Genomic DNA, 18,659 nt, shown 5'->3' on the forward strand with positions numbered 1-18,659 from the left:
GCTGCTCCACACACCCCCGACGACGGACTGGAAGCTGGGGTCAATGTGTCTGTGGCACACAGCAGAGCAGAGAGGAGAAACAAACTCAATCCAACCTGAGACCTTGATTTTTTGTTACTCTTACGCCTACTCTGATTCACCATGCCATTATTTACAAAAGGAGAACAGGAACCCTTTGCTTTGGTTTGGCCCTTGTTTGGCAAACTGACAGCACTTGAGGAATAGTCGGACAATAGTTGACATTCTGGGAGATACACTTATTCGAGTTGAGATTAGATGATAAAGAAGATAAATACCACTCATTCAGAATGTCTCATGACTCATAAAGCTCACTACAGCCAGTTAGCCTAGCTTCTTCGATAACCGTTTGTTTTGTAAGTTTAACAAATAAGATATAATGTCTTAATTTGCCAGCTTTTTCGAGTCTTTAAACTAAGCTAACCGGCAGCTGGCTGTGGGATTAGTTTAATATTCACAGTAACATACAGATACAGGAGTGGTATTGATCTCCTTATCTAGGCTAACTTGGCAATAAATCTAACAAGCGTATCTCCAAATTTGACGAACTATGCCCTAATTCTATTTTAACCAAGCCTACAGGTCAGATGATAAAAACATAACCCGACAACGTAGAGTAGGGAGATGAATAATGAACCAAAAACCTTTTCTACAGTATATACTGAGTGAGAAAATATCTGTCAATCTTACAAGACTTTATTGAGAAATGTACCTTTTCTTTAAAGCTGCAAGTAAGCTGATTTTAGTCATATCGAGTTGAATGCATACCAGTGCCATTGAAACAGATGATTAGACAAAATAACCTCCCTATCATTGTCATCTAAATGTGTTGTTCTTGTTTTTCTTACAGTTTATGTGCATGTATCTACAAAAACATGAAAGAGTAAGGATAAGAAAAGTGATACAATTAATACAAACTATTGGTGGAGAGAAAATATTAGTCTAATATTAATTAAACTACTAAACCATGTTGTACAGTGAGAGTGCGTATAAGAATACTGAAATGTATTTATGTTACAAACAGTAAAAGAAAGAAAACAGATTTTCTATTATTGTATACGGCATTATAATGTGGATTGAAACCACAAATCGTACCAATATTGGACACCTAACAAATCACAGTGATGGCAAAAACAAGGATAAATTCATCTGTTTTTCCTTGACAGAAACTGGACTCCTGCCATTGTCCATTTGAGTATATCAGTTAAGTGTCTCCTGCAGGCCTAAAGACTTTAAGTTGATGGGTCATTTGTTTAAGTGCTGATCAGGAATTTGGAGACAACATAATAACATAGAGGACTCAGAGTTGTACCTAATCATCTGTTATCAGACACACAGTGTTTTACATAGGCTTCTTTAGTGCATCTACATATGGAACAGTGGAGCCAGAAGGTCCGAAGGTCCGAAGGTCAGTGTTGTAATGATCCACTTTACCTGTCAGCAACTCCAAAGGCCCTCTGATTGTGTCTTCATGAATGTATTTTTAAGTTAGTTTTTATACCTCATGTACCCTGTGACAATTCTTTCCCTTTCTTTTAACCACGAAGCCATTGGACTACTCACCCAGTGCGATGGAGCTCTCAGACCCCGAGCCAGTGCTCTGGTACTCTGGGAAATCAAATCCCAGCGTGTTGTCTCCGATGGACTGGGAGATGTCACGAAGATCGTCCATCAGGTCTCCACATAGCGGACTGTCCAGCAGGGAATCCCCCAGTGGGGATGGTGGACTAAATAGATCCCCTGCCATAGTGAAGATGAAACCAAACGTGGCAGGAACAACCCCTCACTCACCACGCTGTGATAAGAGAAAAGGGAGAACAATGGGTGATAATGGGACTTGAAATCTTGAGGCAGCCTTTAAATTGGTTGGGAGCTTCAAAACGTCCAGGTGAAAATTCCCATATATAAGCTGTCCCAATTAATATCAGTGGCTATGTTTCAAATCAATCAGCAGGATTTCTTGATGGCAATATTGGATTTTGACATGATTACTTTGCATTAATGTGATATAATATCTTGATTTTTCAGGGATTTCATTTCATGTCTTGTTATGTTTTCACAGTTTTTCAATTGATCCATATTGCCCATTCCTAGTGTGGACAAGGAAAACCATGCTTTGGAAAATAATAACACGTGTCAGCTCTTAGGGTTTTGAAATTTACATTTTTGAAATGTATATATCGTGTAAATAATCCATGGCCTCTCAAATAATTTCCTTTTCTTCCTCTTTGTGGTAATTGTACACTTCTGTACTACGGTTATGGTTACAGACTCTCTACCGCCATGCACTCGTATGTTGAGTGTAATTCATTTGCCAAAAAAGAGACAAAACACACAAGTTAAAGATGAATTTGATTTATACCATTCTAATTTTTTTCCAAATTTGCCATAGATATCACAATACTACTGTTATCTTGAATTCTTTCTGGCACAATAATTGTGTAGTGAAATATGATATTGTGACAGCCCTAGTCAGACAGTCTGGGGCTGGTGTCTACTAGTGTTTAATAGAGCCATCAATCAGCAGCGGAAGAGCCTGGTTGGCTGTATTAGTATACCATTTCTATACAAACTACATTTCTACAGAAGAAACGCAACATGTATCGGAGTTCAGAGTTTCTTTATATTTCTGGGTTTTTTTTTGTTTTCTGTGGGTTTTTGTTTGTGAATTCCAAGGTAGAACTTTCTGAATGACTCAAACTTCCCATTTATCTAATCATGACGTACGCCTGAATCTCATTCAAACACTGAGGTTGAAATCTTTTTCATCAAAACTCAAGAGTATGTGCGTGAGTGCCTGAAGGTTGCACTTTGTTTAAAGATTTCAACAATCAGTGAATGCAAACTAACCTGGTTGCAGGTTTACAATATTTCAGTAAAAACATTACAAACATGAACAAAGCCTATTCACTACAGTTCTCTTAAGCAGTGGGCAGGTTTAAGCTACTAAACCAGAGGTAAGTTCATATCGTGAAGATGATTGTTTAATAAGTGAACCATGCACATAGAGTCAACAGTAGTGTATTATTTCAACCGCATCATTCACAGATTAAACTCCAACTTGTTCAGCCAAAGTACACAACCTGCAGTTTGTTACGAAGCTCCGACTGATTTATTGACCAACTCTGATGCTCCAGAGACTTTAAAGAGACTCAGTGGGTACATGCTGAACAACATACATGCTGTTTACATTGTACGAATAGCTTTTCAGTGTATGGACACACAGCTTCTTTCTGTGTCTATGTCTCTGGCTGTCTGTCCTCTCAGAGTAGATCTTAAAGTATGTGTGGGAGGGAGCTTGGTGGAGCTCCCAGCTGAACCCAGCATGGTAAAAGACATCTGTTGGAGCAATCACACAACATCACACCACCGTGGTCAATGTTCATAACGCTCTGTCCAACTTCCAGTAATTCCTGGCGGCAGATGTTACAGTTGTTGTTCTATACGCTGTTGACTGATTGGCTTGTCAGATGACAGCTTTACAAAGCAAACTGTCTGTAAAACATCTGCATTAATAATGATGTGATCATGAACACAACTGAAGGATAAATGCAGGAAAACCTTTAATAAAACTCTGTCCAAACCTCTGCTCTTCCATTATGATAATTAAATATGTGTCACAATGATAACAAAGTTATTACACCATCCAGGCAGAAATCACTAACATATCTCTGATCTGATATACAGAGATTTGGCTGCGGTTCTGTCTCAGAGCTCAATGTAAAATCTCAGTTTACACAGCTGCATACATCTGTAGCATGGAAGAAACACTAGCTAATATGAGATTGTGCAACTTTAAAGATCCCCTCCAGACATGTATTAAGACACGTACATGAATCTGCTTGGAGCGATAATGTGTGTATGATATATTTTTCCACATCCTTAAAAAGACATCAACTCCTTCTACCTTAACAAATCCATGAATCTATAAATATGCAAATGTATTGTTTGTTTCCTGCTGGACACACGATGTCTCCTACTTCACTATAAAGTCCATTCTCCGTGTATATGCACTGTTGATTTCAACTTTCTACATCACACTTGCATATATTGCGTACTGGACCATTTTCAAACTATTTGTGATGTCACAAATCATGCTCGTAGGCCCCGCCCCTTCAAAATCCGATTTTCAATGAGTAGAGAGAAACTTTCCACTTTCAGCAGATGAATGTGAAAACGTCCTTCTAGTGTCGAACTCTGCACATAGAGCATTCTGCACAGTGAAGCTCAAACTTCCAACCATAGGAACAAGGAGAAATGCTTATTTTTGAGCAGAGGGGGACTTTAAGTGCGCTGGCTGAACTAATGGTTGAACATGACAATTAGGTAAAATGCTCTCTTCATCTGTCTGGGTAGAAAACGTGCACTCTGACAGCTCTGGATTGTCAGGTCAGTGAGGACAAGATTGATCAAAGCATGCCTGAGCTTGTTTATCTAGTGTTTGGGTTGCAGCGTTTTAGGGGACAGGTCCGGACGGTACGCCAAAGTTGTGTTCAGGGTGAGTGTGTGTAAAAAGATTTATACTTGTACCATATTGTGTATATTGAGCCATATAGAGTGGACTGTAGAGACCATGCAGACTGATAAAGGTGTTTACTAAGTGTTGTCTAACTGGTCTGTCAAGCTGCTCTGATGCACAACATCCGCCGTCTGACAAAACTGATGATGGCAGTCGACAAAGATTTCTTCGTCAAAGGGATTAGGCAAACCTGTTTTTCTCTCCAACACAATACTTGGGTGCATTGAGTTCACCATAAAAGTAACCCATTTTTTCCCATACATGCAACTTTGGCCATGGGTGTCTTTTCCTTGATTGAAATGTTTGTTTCCCATTTTCAATAGACTGTTTTTGCACTGTGGCTGGGTTGGGTCCAAAATATGTAGACTCCAATCACGAGACAAGCCGACAACTCATTTCCAGATCCGGGGTTTGATAACTTTACAGAGCAGACCTGCAAAAAGTGGCGGTTCTAGGTTCTCAAGCTGGTTTTCTTGGTTACCAATGGATTCATCTACAAAATAAAAGGCAGATTTATGAAAATAACCATTAGCTGCAGCCCTCTGCGACTTGCCTTTCGGTTCTCCTTCATTATTAGTAGATTTAACAGGTGAATTAGTTGAAGGTCTTTCTGTAACTTGAGCCCATTACATTCATAAAATAAACCCTTCCTGTGTCTCTGCGCTGATATATTCAAAATAGATCAACAGCTACGTCTTAACGCAGTTCTCAAGCTGCTTTTCTTGGTTTTACATTACAGTAAAGTGAATATTTTAGGGTTTGGACAGCTGGTCAGACAAAACAAGACATTTAATGACAACATATTTTGCTCTAGGGTTTTTGTGATGGGCTTTTTCCACTGTTTTCTGAGGTTTTATAGAGCAAACAATCAATGGATTCATCTACAAAATAACAGGCAGATTAATGAAAATAATCATTAGCTGCAGCCCTCTGCAACTTGCCTCACATTCCCCCTCATTATTAGTAGATTTAATTAGAGCTGAAGGTCTTTCTGATGGTCTGTAACTTCATTCCCATAACATATCCTTGCAGGGTCTCTGTGTTGATATATTTAAAATAGGTCAACCGCTAGGTCTTAAACTGGGTTGATGTCGCCTTTCGTAGAGGGCCGTGGTCCAGCCCAATGCTTCCCCATCATCTCCGAGGACATTGTGTTTTAAATCCCAGAGGAACTATAATCCCAGACACAGGGGCTGCTATCTTTAGGCCACAGGGGAAGAGGAAACAGGAGCTACTGCACCCAGCAAAGCATGTTAACAGATGACAGCGGGGATAGAACAGACTCAAAAGAGAAAATCTAAAATTTGAAATCGATGCTCTTATTACCTCAGATTTTTTTTGTGTCACTTGTCATTTAAGATCCAAGAGCCACTGAATATGAAATCAGGTCCAGAGAAAAACCCCCAAAACCAGCTCCCCACAGTTAGTCCTGCATTCACAGGCTCTCCTGTTTACCTGTCACTGTGTCTTGATATTGCTGCTGCACAGGCAAGGAAGTAGACTGGGGGCTAAGTCTGAAAGGGGAATTTATGGCCCACTTAATATTTTCCTCTCATTAGAATTAAGCTATTTTTGACACCACGTGGGCGTGTGCAGTTTACAACAAAACAGGTGAGGGCTAGTCAGGAAATTCAAGGTTGGGCTCAGCAGCAACATACAAATGGACAGTGAGAACAATCGCCTGAATTCTCTTTTATGCAGTAAAAGAAGTGAGCAGCAAGTGACAGTATGCTCTCGTGTTTTCTTCTAGGACAGAGCAACTTTGTACTCCTACACAATAAAAGTTGGGGCAAGTGAGCGGACAATCACAGTCACATAACCGCAAAAAGATGAAGTAAAGCTCGTGGATTACCTCAGAGGCTGCTATCCGACGCATTTCCACACGCTGTCACTGAGATGGACGGCTCCAGAGGTGGGAGGTGTTTCGGTCCCGGGACGCTCCGACACACAACTGATCCGGATCTGCTCCGAAGAAGTTGACGCGTCGGCTGCCTGCGTGCTGTCAAAGCTCCGTTCGCCCTCTTACAGGAAGTAACGTACCGACGCACGGGCTGACGGCAACACGGCGCACACACCCCCCCCGACACACCTATGGTTTCAACCAATGGACACGCAGGGATGTGAAAGCGAGACCAACCCGCTTTATTTATTTATTCATTGTTTTGGCAAGACACAATCACTTCCCGGTGGCTCGAGACGTCACGGGTCGCTCTCCTCTCCGCTGTCACCTTAGTTACGCAATAAAATGCGGAGGCGTCAGTGAACACAACACTCTGACACGTATGTGAACGTCAACAACGTCATATATTACATTATTAATTACCTAAATGCTCAATAAAACCACAATTTTTTTAAAATAAAATGCCAATGAACGGCTTACAGTTGAGTATTACACATGATATATAATAGCAACCTGATTATTACATCGTTTTGTGCTATATTACACGTCTGTTCTGTATGGTAGTAGTACATTTAGTGTATTTTATGCCACTTTATGCTTCTACTTGACAACACTTTTCAGAGGGAATACATTTTATTTTTGTCTCAGCTTTAGTTCCTGTAAGATTTTACGTACAAACCAGAGTTCATAAAATATGAAGCACTGTTACAGATTCAATTACTTATATTATTATCCATATACCACCTACGGTAAAATGCTACTTACACATTAATGCATTAATAATATACTATATAATATTAAAGCACAGGAGCCATTGTTTCTGAATTATGAGTACTTTTACTTCTGATATTTTAAAGTACCTTTTTCTTAAGTGAGATTTCCAATGCAGTGCTTCTACCATAAGGGAGTATTTCTATATTGCGACTTTTACTTAAGTTAAAGATCTGGATATTTCCACCAGTGCATTCTGCATGTCATATAGTATATACATAAGAATGATAATCTTGTGCTTTTGTTCAAAGTATTCATTTTACTACATATTACTCCTCCAGATCACTCCTTATATGGTAAAGTCAAATAACAATGCTCGTTTTAATAAATATGTGTTAAATATTAGTGAGATTTTAAAAGGAGGTATTATGTATTATGCAGCAATCAAGAGTTGCAGGTTATAGCTCAAGTTGGTTTTGGCCTTTGCTCATAACTCCTGATTTGATCTCTGAGCATTAAGCAAGACAACATTACCTGCACACTAACAGGGACCTGCTCTGCAACAGCCACTTATCCTATTAGGAGACTAATTACTAGGTACTTATTATCAGGTGCATATTAGTAACATTGCCTTTCACCTAGCTTTTGCACATTCTTTAATCTAAAAACCCCTTGTTTCTCTTCTTTACACCTATTTCTCTATTATATATATAGTTTACCAAAATAAATCAGAAAAGGACAATGGCCTGTAGTTTGTGTCTTTGTGAAATGATCATCTTAACTAAGATTTATGTATTCTAAAAGTTTTAAATGACAAGTGACAAAATGATTCAGCTCTGATTTACAGCACTTTTGTAGTGTAGTAAATTAACCACTAGTTGGAGAGTGCTTTTATTGACTAGACTCAATATATTTTGCAGTTATTAAACAATGAACTTTATTATTACAAAAGAACAATGATCTTCTTAACTGCAACTACAGGTGCATCCATGTTTCCTGTGCTTGCATAATGCACTCCCCCATTCTCAGCTATCACAATAGGTAAGCAAACAGTAATTAGTACAGACTTCCACTCCTGCTTTTTCTTCTTTGCTCCACAGTCTTTATAACCTCAGCCTTCTGTAAAATAGATCTGGCACATAAACACTGTGGACTGCCAACATGTAATATCTGGCGCCATCTACTGTGTATGGGTGCACAGCAATGTGTCCACACACTGAGGTGAGAGACTGTCTGGGGGTATTTTGGCCATTGTCGTCTCCTGTTCATGTCCACATTGAAGCTAGACAGCAAAACTCTTCTGAGGATACTCAGTGTATTTTCACACAGACAAGTGGGAGGGTGATAATTTATGATTTTTTGCTGGTACCTCAGCACCTGGTGTCCTGTTCCATCTGTGAGGGTAACACACATGCTCATGTTTTCCGAATTAGAGACAGTCTGAAGCTGAATTAAGACTGTGTGAACCAGATATCAGCTTTGATGAAGTTTGGGATGCAGCTTGGGAACTTAGCTCAAAGCCTACAACTACACACAACATGCTGAACATTTGTTCAGACATAATTTATCTCAAATAAAATGCTATGCCTCTTTCTTTTTAATCTTGCATGGAAAAATACCAAGTAATTGCCTTTGTTTCAAAATACAAAAAATAAAGACAAAGACAAACTTCAAAACATTCTTCTAAATAGACAGATACAGTGCATGTCTACATGTTAAAGCCTAAGCCACAGAGGCTTTTAAGATTCATGTTTTGAAATATAACGAGCTCCTTACAAGGATTACAAAGAAACTATTCTGACAACAAGTATTTACTGCTGTACCTCAGTACTCGGTAGACACTGAAAGGATCAGACTCCAGTCATTGCATATTACATTGCTCTTATCCGATCTTTATTTATTGCAATTTACAATTTAATACAGAGTTAAAACAGCCAACTGCACTTTCCATGTATCCATACATATGCAGTATCGCTATGAAACACACATTGTGATTTGGGACCACTCACCCATCCAATGAACCTTTTGAAATCAAAGGCCAGCCCTTGGTTAATCTGAGTCTGTCAGCTTTTTTCCTAAGTAGAAAGGTGTGCTCCTGTGATGTATTGCTGCCCTCCAGGGAAGGCAGTAGGTTGTATAGTTAGCTCCTGATGGGGTAAAATCACAACCCTGAAACCACACAACCTACTACCTCACCCTGTACGAACACCATAAGTCACCCAGTCAGGGTAGGAGGAGGATCTGGAGCTGAAGGTTTGTGCTGAGGACATATCTGCTTACTTGGTTAAATGAAGACATGAAGTAAAAACCATTATTCAAATATCAGCTTATGGGAGCTTGTTGTTAAAGCATTTGTAATTATGAGAAGCACATTTAAACATTACAAAAGTTTGGTTTAAAATTCTAAATCATCATGTTGCAGCAGCCATTTGTATACCTTTATTTAAAACTTTAAGATCATATCTAACATTGCTCTCTAACATCTGCTTGCATTTTCCGTTGTGACGATGATGATGGTGAGGCTGATGATGATGATGATGATGACGCCGCAATCACAATCGCTCCAGGAAAGACAGTAAGTTGTATAGTCATCTGACAGCTTGGGAATGACCCTAAAACTATACAACCTACTACCTCACCCCAAAGGACAGTTTATCTCCTGCAGGTGTCTCTCATGTCACATGGCTGACGGCTGACCTGTGGGAACACAGACTCAAAACAACAGAAGGCCCTCAGGAAACCAGAAAAACACACATAAAACAAACTTATAGATCGACTGCAAAGTGCGTTTATAAAAGGGAATTTAAATATTAAGTGTCAAAAAGTTTTAGAGGACTGAAATATAAAATATGTATCTGCTGATGAAGACTGAGTTTGAGTTTAAGGCCTTTGAGTTGAGATTATTTTGTCACACATACTATTCATACTGTTCTCCCAGGGTAAAGAATAAACCTGCATGTATTGTTACGAAATATTACATATTTTGTAAGTAGACATTTTATTCATTTTAATCACACATGGGCCCCAGCAACTTTTAATAACTTTAAAAAATAAAAATAATTTGATCTTTTTTTATCAAATTGTCAGGATATTATGTCTCCCTGCTAGTATACAACATACGACATATGTTGACGTATATAACTAACAAATGATTAAATTGCTGCCGTACATTTTAATATAAAACTTACATTTTTGACAAATTTTCATTAAAAATCACTGACACTTCGTTGACACTTGATGATGTATGACTGGTCCAGGGGAGACCTGAGAGGGGAGGGAGGGATGCTGCCGGGAGGGGGGGCGGGGGGACGGGATTATGTTTATAAAAGTTGTATGGATGCTACTGTATGTTTCACTCGCAGTGGTTCAATAAAAAGTTCTTCACAAAAAAATATAACAGGTTTATTTATCTAAAATAACTCTCTACTACTTAACCTAACTTCTGTTTGATTTTATAAGCAGCTTTCATTGAAAATGAATAATCTCTTTTTATCACTTCTTTAATTTAAAACCTTCTGTGGTTATTTTTTTTTATTGCTTTCAATACTTACAGGAAATTCAATTTGATGTGAGAGTGAACTAACCGAGTGTCATAAACTGAGATCATTTTTTTGTGCTTTAATTGTTACAAATCATAGAAAGCTGTCAAAATACTTCCTGGAAGTCACTTAAGCTTGACAGGTCGCCTCCCCGCTGCAGCGACAGCTTCAGGCTTGTGCGGTCTGTCAGCTCGCCTCTTCTCAGCTTTCTTCGGCCTGACGGAGACAAACGAGAGGAGAGAGTGAGTGACCTCCTGCTGCTGGGTGTCGAAAGGTCAAACTTTCACCTCTTGTCTTACACACGAGCACTGCGTAACGACAGCTGCGCACACCAACCTCACACAGCAAACACAGGCAGCAGTATCTGTGCCTGCTTGTGTGTGAATTTCCTCACACAAATTGCGCACATAAACACACTGAGAGTGAGATGTCTTCTGTCTGTATTATTTATGAGCATCTTGTTTATCTGCATGCTGTTACCTGGTGGCTTAGGTAACACCTCTAAAGTGAACAAACACACACGCAGCTGATAAACAACACCACTAGCTTAAAACTAGCCACTTAAATCCTCTAAAGATGATCTATGGTGCTTCATCTGAAGCCTGTTTGTGTGTGTCAGAAGGTCTTGGTGCCAGTGAGCATAAATTTGTATGTGTGTGTGTGTTTGGTTGAAAGGTCAAACAGACAGGTTGTGGTTGTTTCAGGGAGTTTCCTGAGTGAGACAGGAGAGGCTGCGGCTCTGCTGCGGTTTCCCCCCGAGCTCGGGAGCGACGGGGGAGACGTCAGGTGGGGTCCAGCTCATAAAAGTGAGTCACTGCCTTGACTCCTTACACGCACACTACACGCACGCACCGGTTTGTGGCTGTTTTATTGCAGGTCGGTTATCCCATAAATGCCACACAAATCTCTACACGAGCTACTTAATGTCCAAGCCTGTAAGGTATATAACAGACCGCTCCTCACTTACACTGCTAATGTGTGTAAGGTAAGGTATCAGGTTTACACAGGACGAGGCCTTTTACTTAAAGGGTCAATTCATACAAATTACACAAAACATAGTTTCTTGTTTAACTGGTGGTATCGTCTCATACAGGTAGTCATTTGTACAGGTTCTCTTCATCCTAATATGATGGAGGTGAACTGAATTATTTTCTTCTGCATAGGGAATTGAACAATAATATTAAAATCACTTTTAATTGGATCTTTCTGAGCCACAGCTCGTTATGTTTGTGGAAAGAGATTTCTTAAAGTAATGTGTCACTGCTGTGAGCAGTTTTTCACTCCTACATTGTATTAGGGTGGAGGCAGGTATCTCAACATTAGATCTGCAACTCATGATCATTTTCTTTGATGAATCAATTAGTTGTTTGGTCCATAAAATGTCAGGAAATGTCTTGTTTTGTCCACAGCACGAAGATATTCAGTTTACTGTCAGAGAGGACTAAAGAAACCAGAAAATATTCACACTTGAGAGGCCGAAATCAAATAATTTGGACATTCTTTCTTGAGAAATGGCTCAAAACCATCAATCGATTATCAAAATAATTGCCGATTAATTTAATAGGAGACAACTAATAGATTAATCAATTAATTGTTGCAGCTCTACTCTAGACATGTGCAAATTAATGCACCTGTATGACAACAAACTACTAGAGGTAAACCAGAAATGATTTTTTTGTAATTTAGGTGAACTAATCCTTTAACACTTGAACCATGTTTAAAATATCTAGAAGAGTTTAGTTTTCTTTTAGAGTTTAGAGACTTTCAATCACTGATGTGCACTCACACACTAGCAGAGTGTTAAATGAATCCTGTATATTTTGCTGTGTGTATCTTCTTTACTGCAGCAACTTCTTAAAATTATTTTTAAAAGTATATTTAAAATAAAATGTGTTCAGAGTGTATTATCATATTAATACACTCCCAAAACACCTGTATGAAGTCTGTGAAAAAGGTAATGGTGTCATTAACTAATGAGAGATGTGACTGAGGAACAGCCTGCAGCCATGAACTCTCGTACAACTTTCGAAAAGAACATTCGTCCAACGTTTTGGACATACGGCGCCTTAAACTGTAAAACTGTGTTAAACTGTCACGAATGATACTTAAAATGATTTGAGATTAACCACTTTACCCTTTGAAGTGAGTGGCCCCTGTGTTCCTGGGGGACTGGAATAAAACAGTTAAATCAGTTAATATAAATCAAACCTATTTTTTAAAACTATTTGGTGTTTTTTTTTCTTCTGTCATTTAAACTTATAAAGATAGATAGATATAAAGGAGATAAAAACTATAGCAAAAACCCGCGACCGTATTTGTGTGCCGAGTCGTGCTGCGTCCAAAATTATTTAAGACATTCACGTGCCATGGAGTTGTACCTTTATTTTAGTGTGCTCAAAACTTAAAAAGGTCACACAATTTGAGCATCACTCTTGCCCTGTGAAGGCGTCTGGTCACTCTGCCTGCAGTTGACCAGAGCTACCAACAGGTGTCATGTCTCCCCAAGTACGCAGGGAGAGTGTGTGCACAGCGAGGGCTCCCGTGACAATGAGGCCTTTGTGCAGTTCCGGGTGCCAGCCGGTGTGCCCTCGTGTACTGTTTCTCTCTAATCTTCATTTGACCTTTAGGCTGACGGCTTTTCTTTCCCCTTTTTCCCAACTAATTTCCTTTGAGGAGATTATCTTTGAGCCGCACCAGAGACTTACTGATTCAGATGACATGACACACACAACGCGCCGGAGCCCAGTTTTTTGATGGGACACGTCGCTCGCTGCCACAGTCGCTGCTGTGTGCTGGGAACAATGTGAGTTGCACCGTGTTCAATAAACTAACGACACACTGTGTTAATTGTTTTGTGTGGCTGCAGGCCGCTTGGAAGAGGAAACCAGAGGATGCATATTTCCAGTTACAGATCCGACTGCACTGATTTGGACTTTGAGAACTCAGCAGTGTGGTGGCATGCAAACACACAGGCACACACACACACACAGTTAAACGCATCACTGAGCGTGAAGTAAATATATACTTAAATACAACAGATTTAAATTTGAAAATATAAAAAATTCAGAAAATCTTGAAACTAAGCTTGACAATGAGGTCAGGGAATTTAAGTCATTGCCAAATAATGAACCTGCAAATGAAAGACAAAAACAGAGACGTAAATATAGTTATACTCACACACACACACACACACACACACACACACACACCAAGGTGTCCATGTAGCCCTCAGGTCATAAACCTGCCAAGCAGCTACTTGAGTGTATCATTAAGGCTGATTCAACATATGTTAGAGTGATCATGGCTCAGAATACTGCAGCTGAATTTAGACTGGATAACTTTATTACCATATACTGGCCAGTGTTGAAGAAGCTTAAGATTCATCTCTTCAGAAAATGACCAGTGGGAATTATATTGCTGTGAATTAGAATTACAAATGAAGTTTTTTCCGCAACATTTATTTAGATTTTCTGTTGTTTTTTTTAAATTGTGGTCCCATTTTAGTTTGTAAAAATAAAATGCTAAAATTTTAAAAGTGCTTAATATACTGAAAACATAAGAGGCAATAATGGAATATTAAGAAATAAACAAGCATCAAATTAAGCCACAAATAAAGTCCACTTTTTTTTACTAAAATACTTTCTATACTAACAAATAATATTAAACAAATAAAATGATCATAAATATACTATACAACGTTACACATTATATAAATAAATATTACACGTCTCGCCCCTCTCTCTCTCTCTCTCACACACACACACACTATGCAGTGTCAAAGTTACTCTAGAAAAAGTACTGTCTTCAATTATAGAGGGTAATTAAATTTTTTTTAATTCACAATATATATAAAATATATTGTATATTGTATTGAAACAATGAATTACACGCTTTTTCCACAAGAAAAAAAAAACGATAATCTAACATAAATAATTTTTTAACCGGTATAAAGTGTATCTGACAAAATATGAGCCAAATATATATATAAAAATACATCACTTTTATAATTTAACAAATACATTTTAGAGTTTGAAACAAAGCCACATATATATTCAAGAGAAAACCACACACACACATACACACGCACACACACACACACACACACACTCTAGGACTTTGTGTTGCTGAACCCTTAGAAAATGAAATGTTAGATTTTCCCACGAACTTTTGTTTCTGCTTCATTTAAATTCTTCCTGCAAAACAAAACCTTATGACTGACTCACACTCTCTCTCTCTCTCTCACACACACACACACACACTGAAGAGGAAGTGTAACTGAATGTAAAACACCCCAAAAACATTTCAAACCTCATTTATCTTCCAATTAAAAGTAGCTTTTTATGGCAAATTGCTGAGGCGCTAGCAACAAAGATAAAGCTGTGTGTCACTCCATCTTTAAAATCGACACGCTCATTGTGGCTTAAGTGCTCTGAATAATAATCAATATTTTCAGTATGTCTGTCGTTTAAAATGTGTCCCTGTGCCTTTTCACTGCAAGTATGTGTGCCTCTGTATTATACTCAAATGCACCTGTGTGTTTGAGTAAGACTGTGGCCATCTGTAGTGTGTGCATTGTGTGTGTGTGTATGTGTGAATGCTCAGAGGAGGAGGCTGTGCCCTGCACTCCTTGGGAGAGGCGTGGGAACCCCATTCATCTTAGGAGCCAGGGTTCATTGTGGAGTACATAGCATCAAATGTGTCTGGGTATTTGCCTGTGTGTGTGTGTGTCTGGTTCAAGATGTGGTGTGATGGTCTTTGTGTTAGCTTTTTACATTTCCTTCAGTTTAGCTGTTTTCTAACATTCTGTAACACATCATATGATTATTTTTTTTAAAACTAGCCTTCTAGATTCAGTGTGGAGGCTAAATCTGAAATTTCTTCATCATGTTTTTAACTAAAAAAAACAAAGCAATACTTTTCAGTGGTCTATCATTAACAGATTAAAGTGAGAGAATTTTTAAAGTGCAGGAAATGAGTGTGTACTGTATAAAAAAACAACCTGCAACTCACTGCCAGTTTAGCATAAAAAATGTATAATTCCAAGATCGAACCAGGTTTTTTTTTTTCTCGTCTTCTAAGGATGAAATATTCTTTCCAAGACTGCCGATATTATGAGAAAATAGAATGTACGACTTTTTTGTTATTCATGACATAAATAAACCAGACGGATCCGATATTGTAAGTATGCAGAGGACACTATAACGCTGTAAAACATTTTCGATGTTTGTCAAAAGTTAATCAAACGATCGACAGGTTTATGACTTAAAGCGCGTTCCTCCCTGTTTCCCTTAGGGCTGTTTGATCTGGAAGAGTAGCACGACTCGGCGCAAATACCTTTTATTTCTTAGACGGAATCAACTAAAAAGGAAAGAAATACAAAAGAAGATAAAAGTCAAAAACAATCAATCACTTCTTTATTTTAGTCTGCGGTAGTTTTTTACTGCAGCACCTTGTGAGCCGATTGGTGTTCAGCAATGACGTGTGCCTTCTCCAAATGCTGACGTATGAACTTGTAATATCACCGGGCTGAGGGTCTCAGAAGAGGGGTTCGGACACACCTAATGCGGGGAAGCGAAGTTAGGGTTTCCTGCCGAGTGACAGTGATGGCGGAGCTCGCGCCAGGCCCTGTAGTGTGTAACGTAGAACGTAGGTGGGATGACTAGAGCTATCTGTGATGACTCACGCTGCCTCCACTCCTACCTATTGGTCATGGTAGACTCTGATGTGCTGAGGTGTTCAACATGAAGCCATATCGACAGGCAATGTGGAAAGAAAGGCAAGATTTTTCAATTAGCGCTGGTTAAAAAAACTGATTCATGGGCGATAATTAAAAGATGCTATACTAGATGGTATCATGGGGGGTGTGGCGAATTGAGTTTTTTAATTATGTGGAAAATATGATATTATACAGCCAAAATTAGAGCTGATAATCTTCCTCGGGGATGAAGCAGGTGTGATACTAATGTTAATGACAATATAACTTTTTAAATTCTTTATAAAGCATGCCGCTTTATTCCAGTTTAAATACAGAATCCAAATACTGTGTGGTTAATTTACATTGCTTTGAATTTCAAACGGTTCAAACCGTATAATCTAACTAAAGAGAGAAATATCTACAGCTTAATGCCTTGAAGCATTTTTCTTGTTTACGCATGTAAAGGAACATGTAAAAAATGAAAATGAACGCATATATTGAAACCGTATTAGTTCTAAAGCATAATAAATGCTATGTCTAAAAGGCCTGTTCGAGCTATATTAACGCTAAGCGTGGCCACGTGTCAGCAATGACCCATTTTCAAATGTTTAACGTTCTATTACAAACCAAAAACCTCGCACATATTCACTAAGATGAGGTTTTAATGAGAAAACTCATTATGAGAATTGCAGTTAATAGTTTTCTATTAGCTGACCAAGATAGAAAAGGGGAGAGAGACACAGATACATACCAAGAGAAAGAGAGAGAGAGAGGGAGCGTTGTGGTGGGGCTCGGCCTTGTGTAGCAGGCCTTGTCTGGCCCTCGGCCCAACATTACAGCACTAGTCCCTCTCTGCTCCCTCCAAAACCGTCTCTCTTTCACACACACAAAAGGCCGACCTGGAGTGCAAAACTGCAGGTAGGAACGCACCAGAGGAGAGATTAGCTCGATATCGTCTGAAATTCAAAGCCCGTGCCACGTTTCCCCCCTGGTTTGCCTACATTCAGTTAAGCCTACTCTCTCAGGATGTCGCCCTGAAGGAAACAACACCCAGACTTAAACACACCAACATGGAGATCGGGTCAAATGAAACCGCGCTGTGGCGCTCGTTTTCATCTTTGTGTTTCATCGTTTTTTGTCAAAAGAAAACCTCTGCATGTGTGCCTAATTCACACACACATAGGCATACATGCACACACACTTACCTCCACACCCACACACGCTCTTTGACTTACCCACTGAGACTTTGAGGCAACTGGCGCACGGACCACAGTCAGTCAGCTATCCGGGGTGAAGCGCCGAAATCTCCGCCGTTCATTGTGCTGGATTCCCTTCCGTAGCTGTTCACAGTATGTCCACATATCCTCTCTGTAGAGAAGGGCAGAGAAGGAGCTCGGATTCAGTCACACAGCTCTGCACTCCCTGCAAGGAGTAGGCGGGCACGCCAGCGAGAGACCCATTCAGAGTCCCACAAAGTGCCAGCCTCCCTGTCTGCCTCAACGCCTTGTCTATGTGTCTGTCTGCCCATCTGTCTGCCCCTCTGTCTGGGCTCTACCCTGTCAATCTGGCCACTTTGCCCCAAACCCCATCTCTAAGCCTCGGGTAACCTACCTAACCTCAGCTAACTGCTTTCTAATATTTACAAACCGGCTCCCCTCGCTCTCCCCTGTCTGCCACCTCCTAGTCTGAGACTGTCAGGGCCCGCCACAATAAGGAGGCCATGTGGGTTTCCCATGGAGTCGCGTGTTCCTCCCGTCTGGCAGTTAACAAGGCTTTGAATGAGGAATGTTAGCAAACAGACAGCTGCTGGAAAGAATGTCCGGGTGAATGCCTAAGCCAGGCCAGCCAGGCTCAGATTTGGCAGCACTGGCGCGAGGCTATGCAAATACATGCACGAAGGCTTCCGAGGGAGCGCAGAGGCAGGCAAGGCTCCGCTTCCCCCCATTGCCCCTTCCAACTCCAACCCCCGGCCCCTCCTTCTTTTTCCCCGCTCGAACTCAAATGCCTTCAACGGAGCCAAGAGAGGCAGGCGGGGTGGGGCGGAGGAGAGGGGGGGGGGGGGGGGGAATTCAAAGACTCGTGCTGCTATCACTCAATGCAATAGCAAGAAAAAAGATCCTCAGAGGTGAAATAGGTTCACGCATGCACACACACACAGACGTTATTAAGACATACAACATCGAGTTTCGAAAACATGCCCACTTTTTTTGCGCTGTCGTTGCGGAACTATCTCAACTCTTCTTGGCTTTTTTTGTGTCTTTTGTTTAGAATCTGGAC

General features: G+C 39.9%; 1 protein-coding gene and 1 long non-coding RNA gene across 2 annotated transcripts in view; both read right to left on the bottom strand.

The window, feature by feature from the left end:
• Window positions 1-6,564, bottom strand: part of pparaa (peroxisome proliferator-activated receptor alpha a) — a gene marked incomplete in the record, with an annotated part of 15,884 nt that extends 9,320 nt beyond the window's left edge. The window contains 3 exon segments of the mRNA XM_035675293.1: window positions 1-49; window positions 1,582-1,813; window positions 6,390-6,564. Coding sequence (XP_035531186.1) covers window positions 1-49; window positions 1,582-1,765 — 233 coding nt within the window.
• Window positions 6,565-9,019: 2,455 nt separating this feature from the next.
• Window positions 9,020-18,659, bottom strand: part of LOC118341439 — a 32,287-nt gene continuing 22,647 nt past the window's right edge. The window contains exons 3-4 of the long non-coding RNA XR_004797426.1: window positions 17,618-17,750; window positions 9,020-10,903 (exon numbers count right to left, since the gene is read on the bottom strand). This is a non-coding gene — a long non-coding RNA (uncharacterized LOC118341439). The remainder of the gene's footprint in view (window positions 10,904-17,617; window positions 17,751-18,659) is intronic.

This window comes from Morone saxatilis, unplaced genomic scaffold (assembly GCF_004916995.1).
Source record: "Morone saxatilis isolate NCDOM2014 unplaced genomic scaffold, NCSU_SB_2.0 Contig10, whole genome shotgun sequence".
NCBI lineage: Eukaryota > Metazoa > Chordata > Actinopteri > Moronidae > Morone > Morone saxatilis.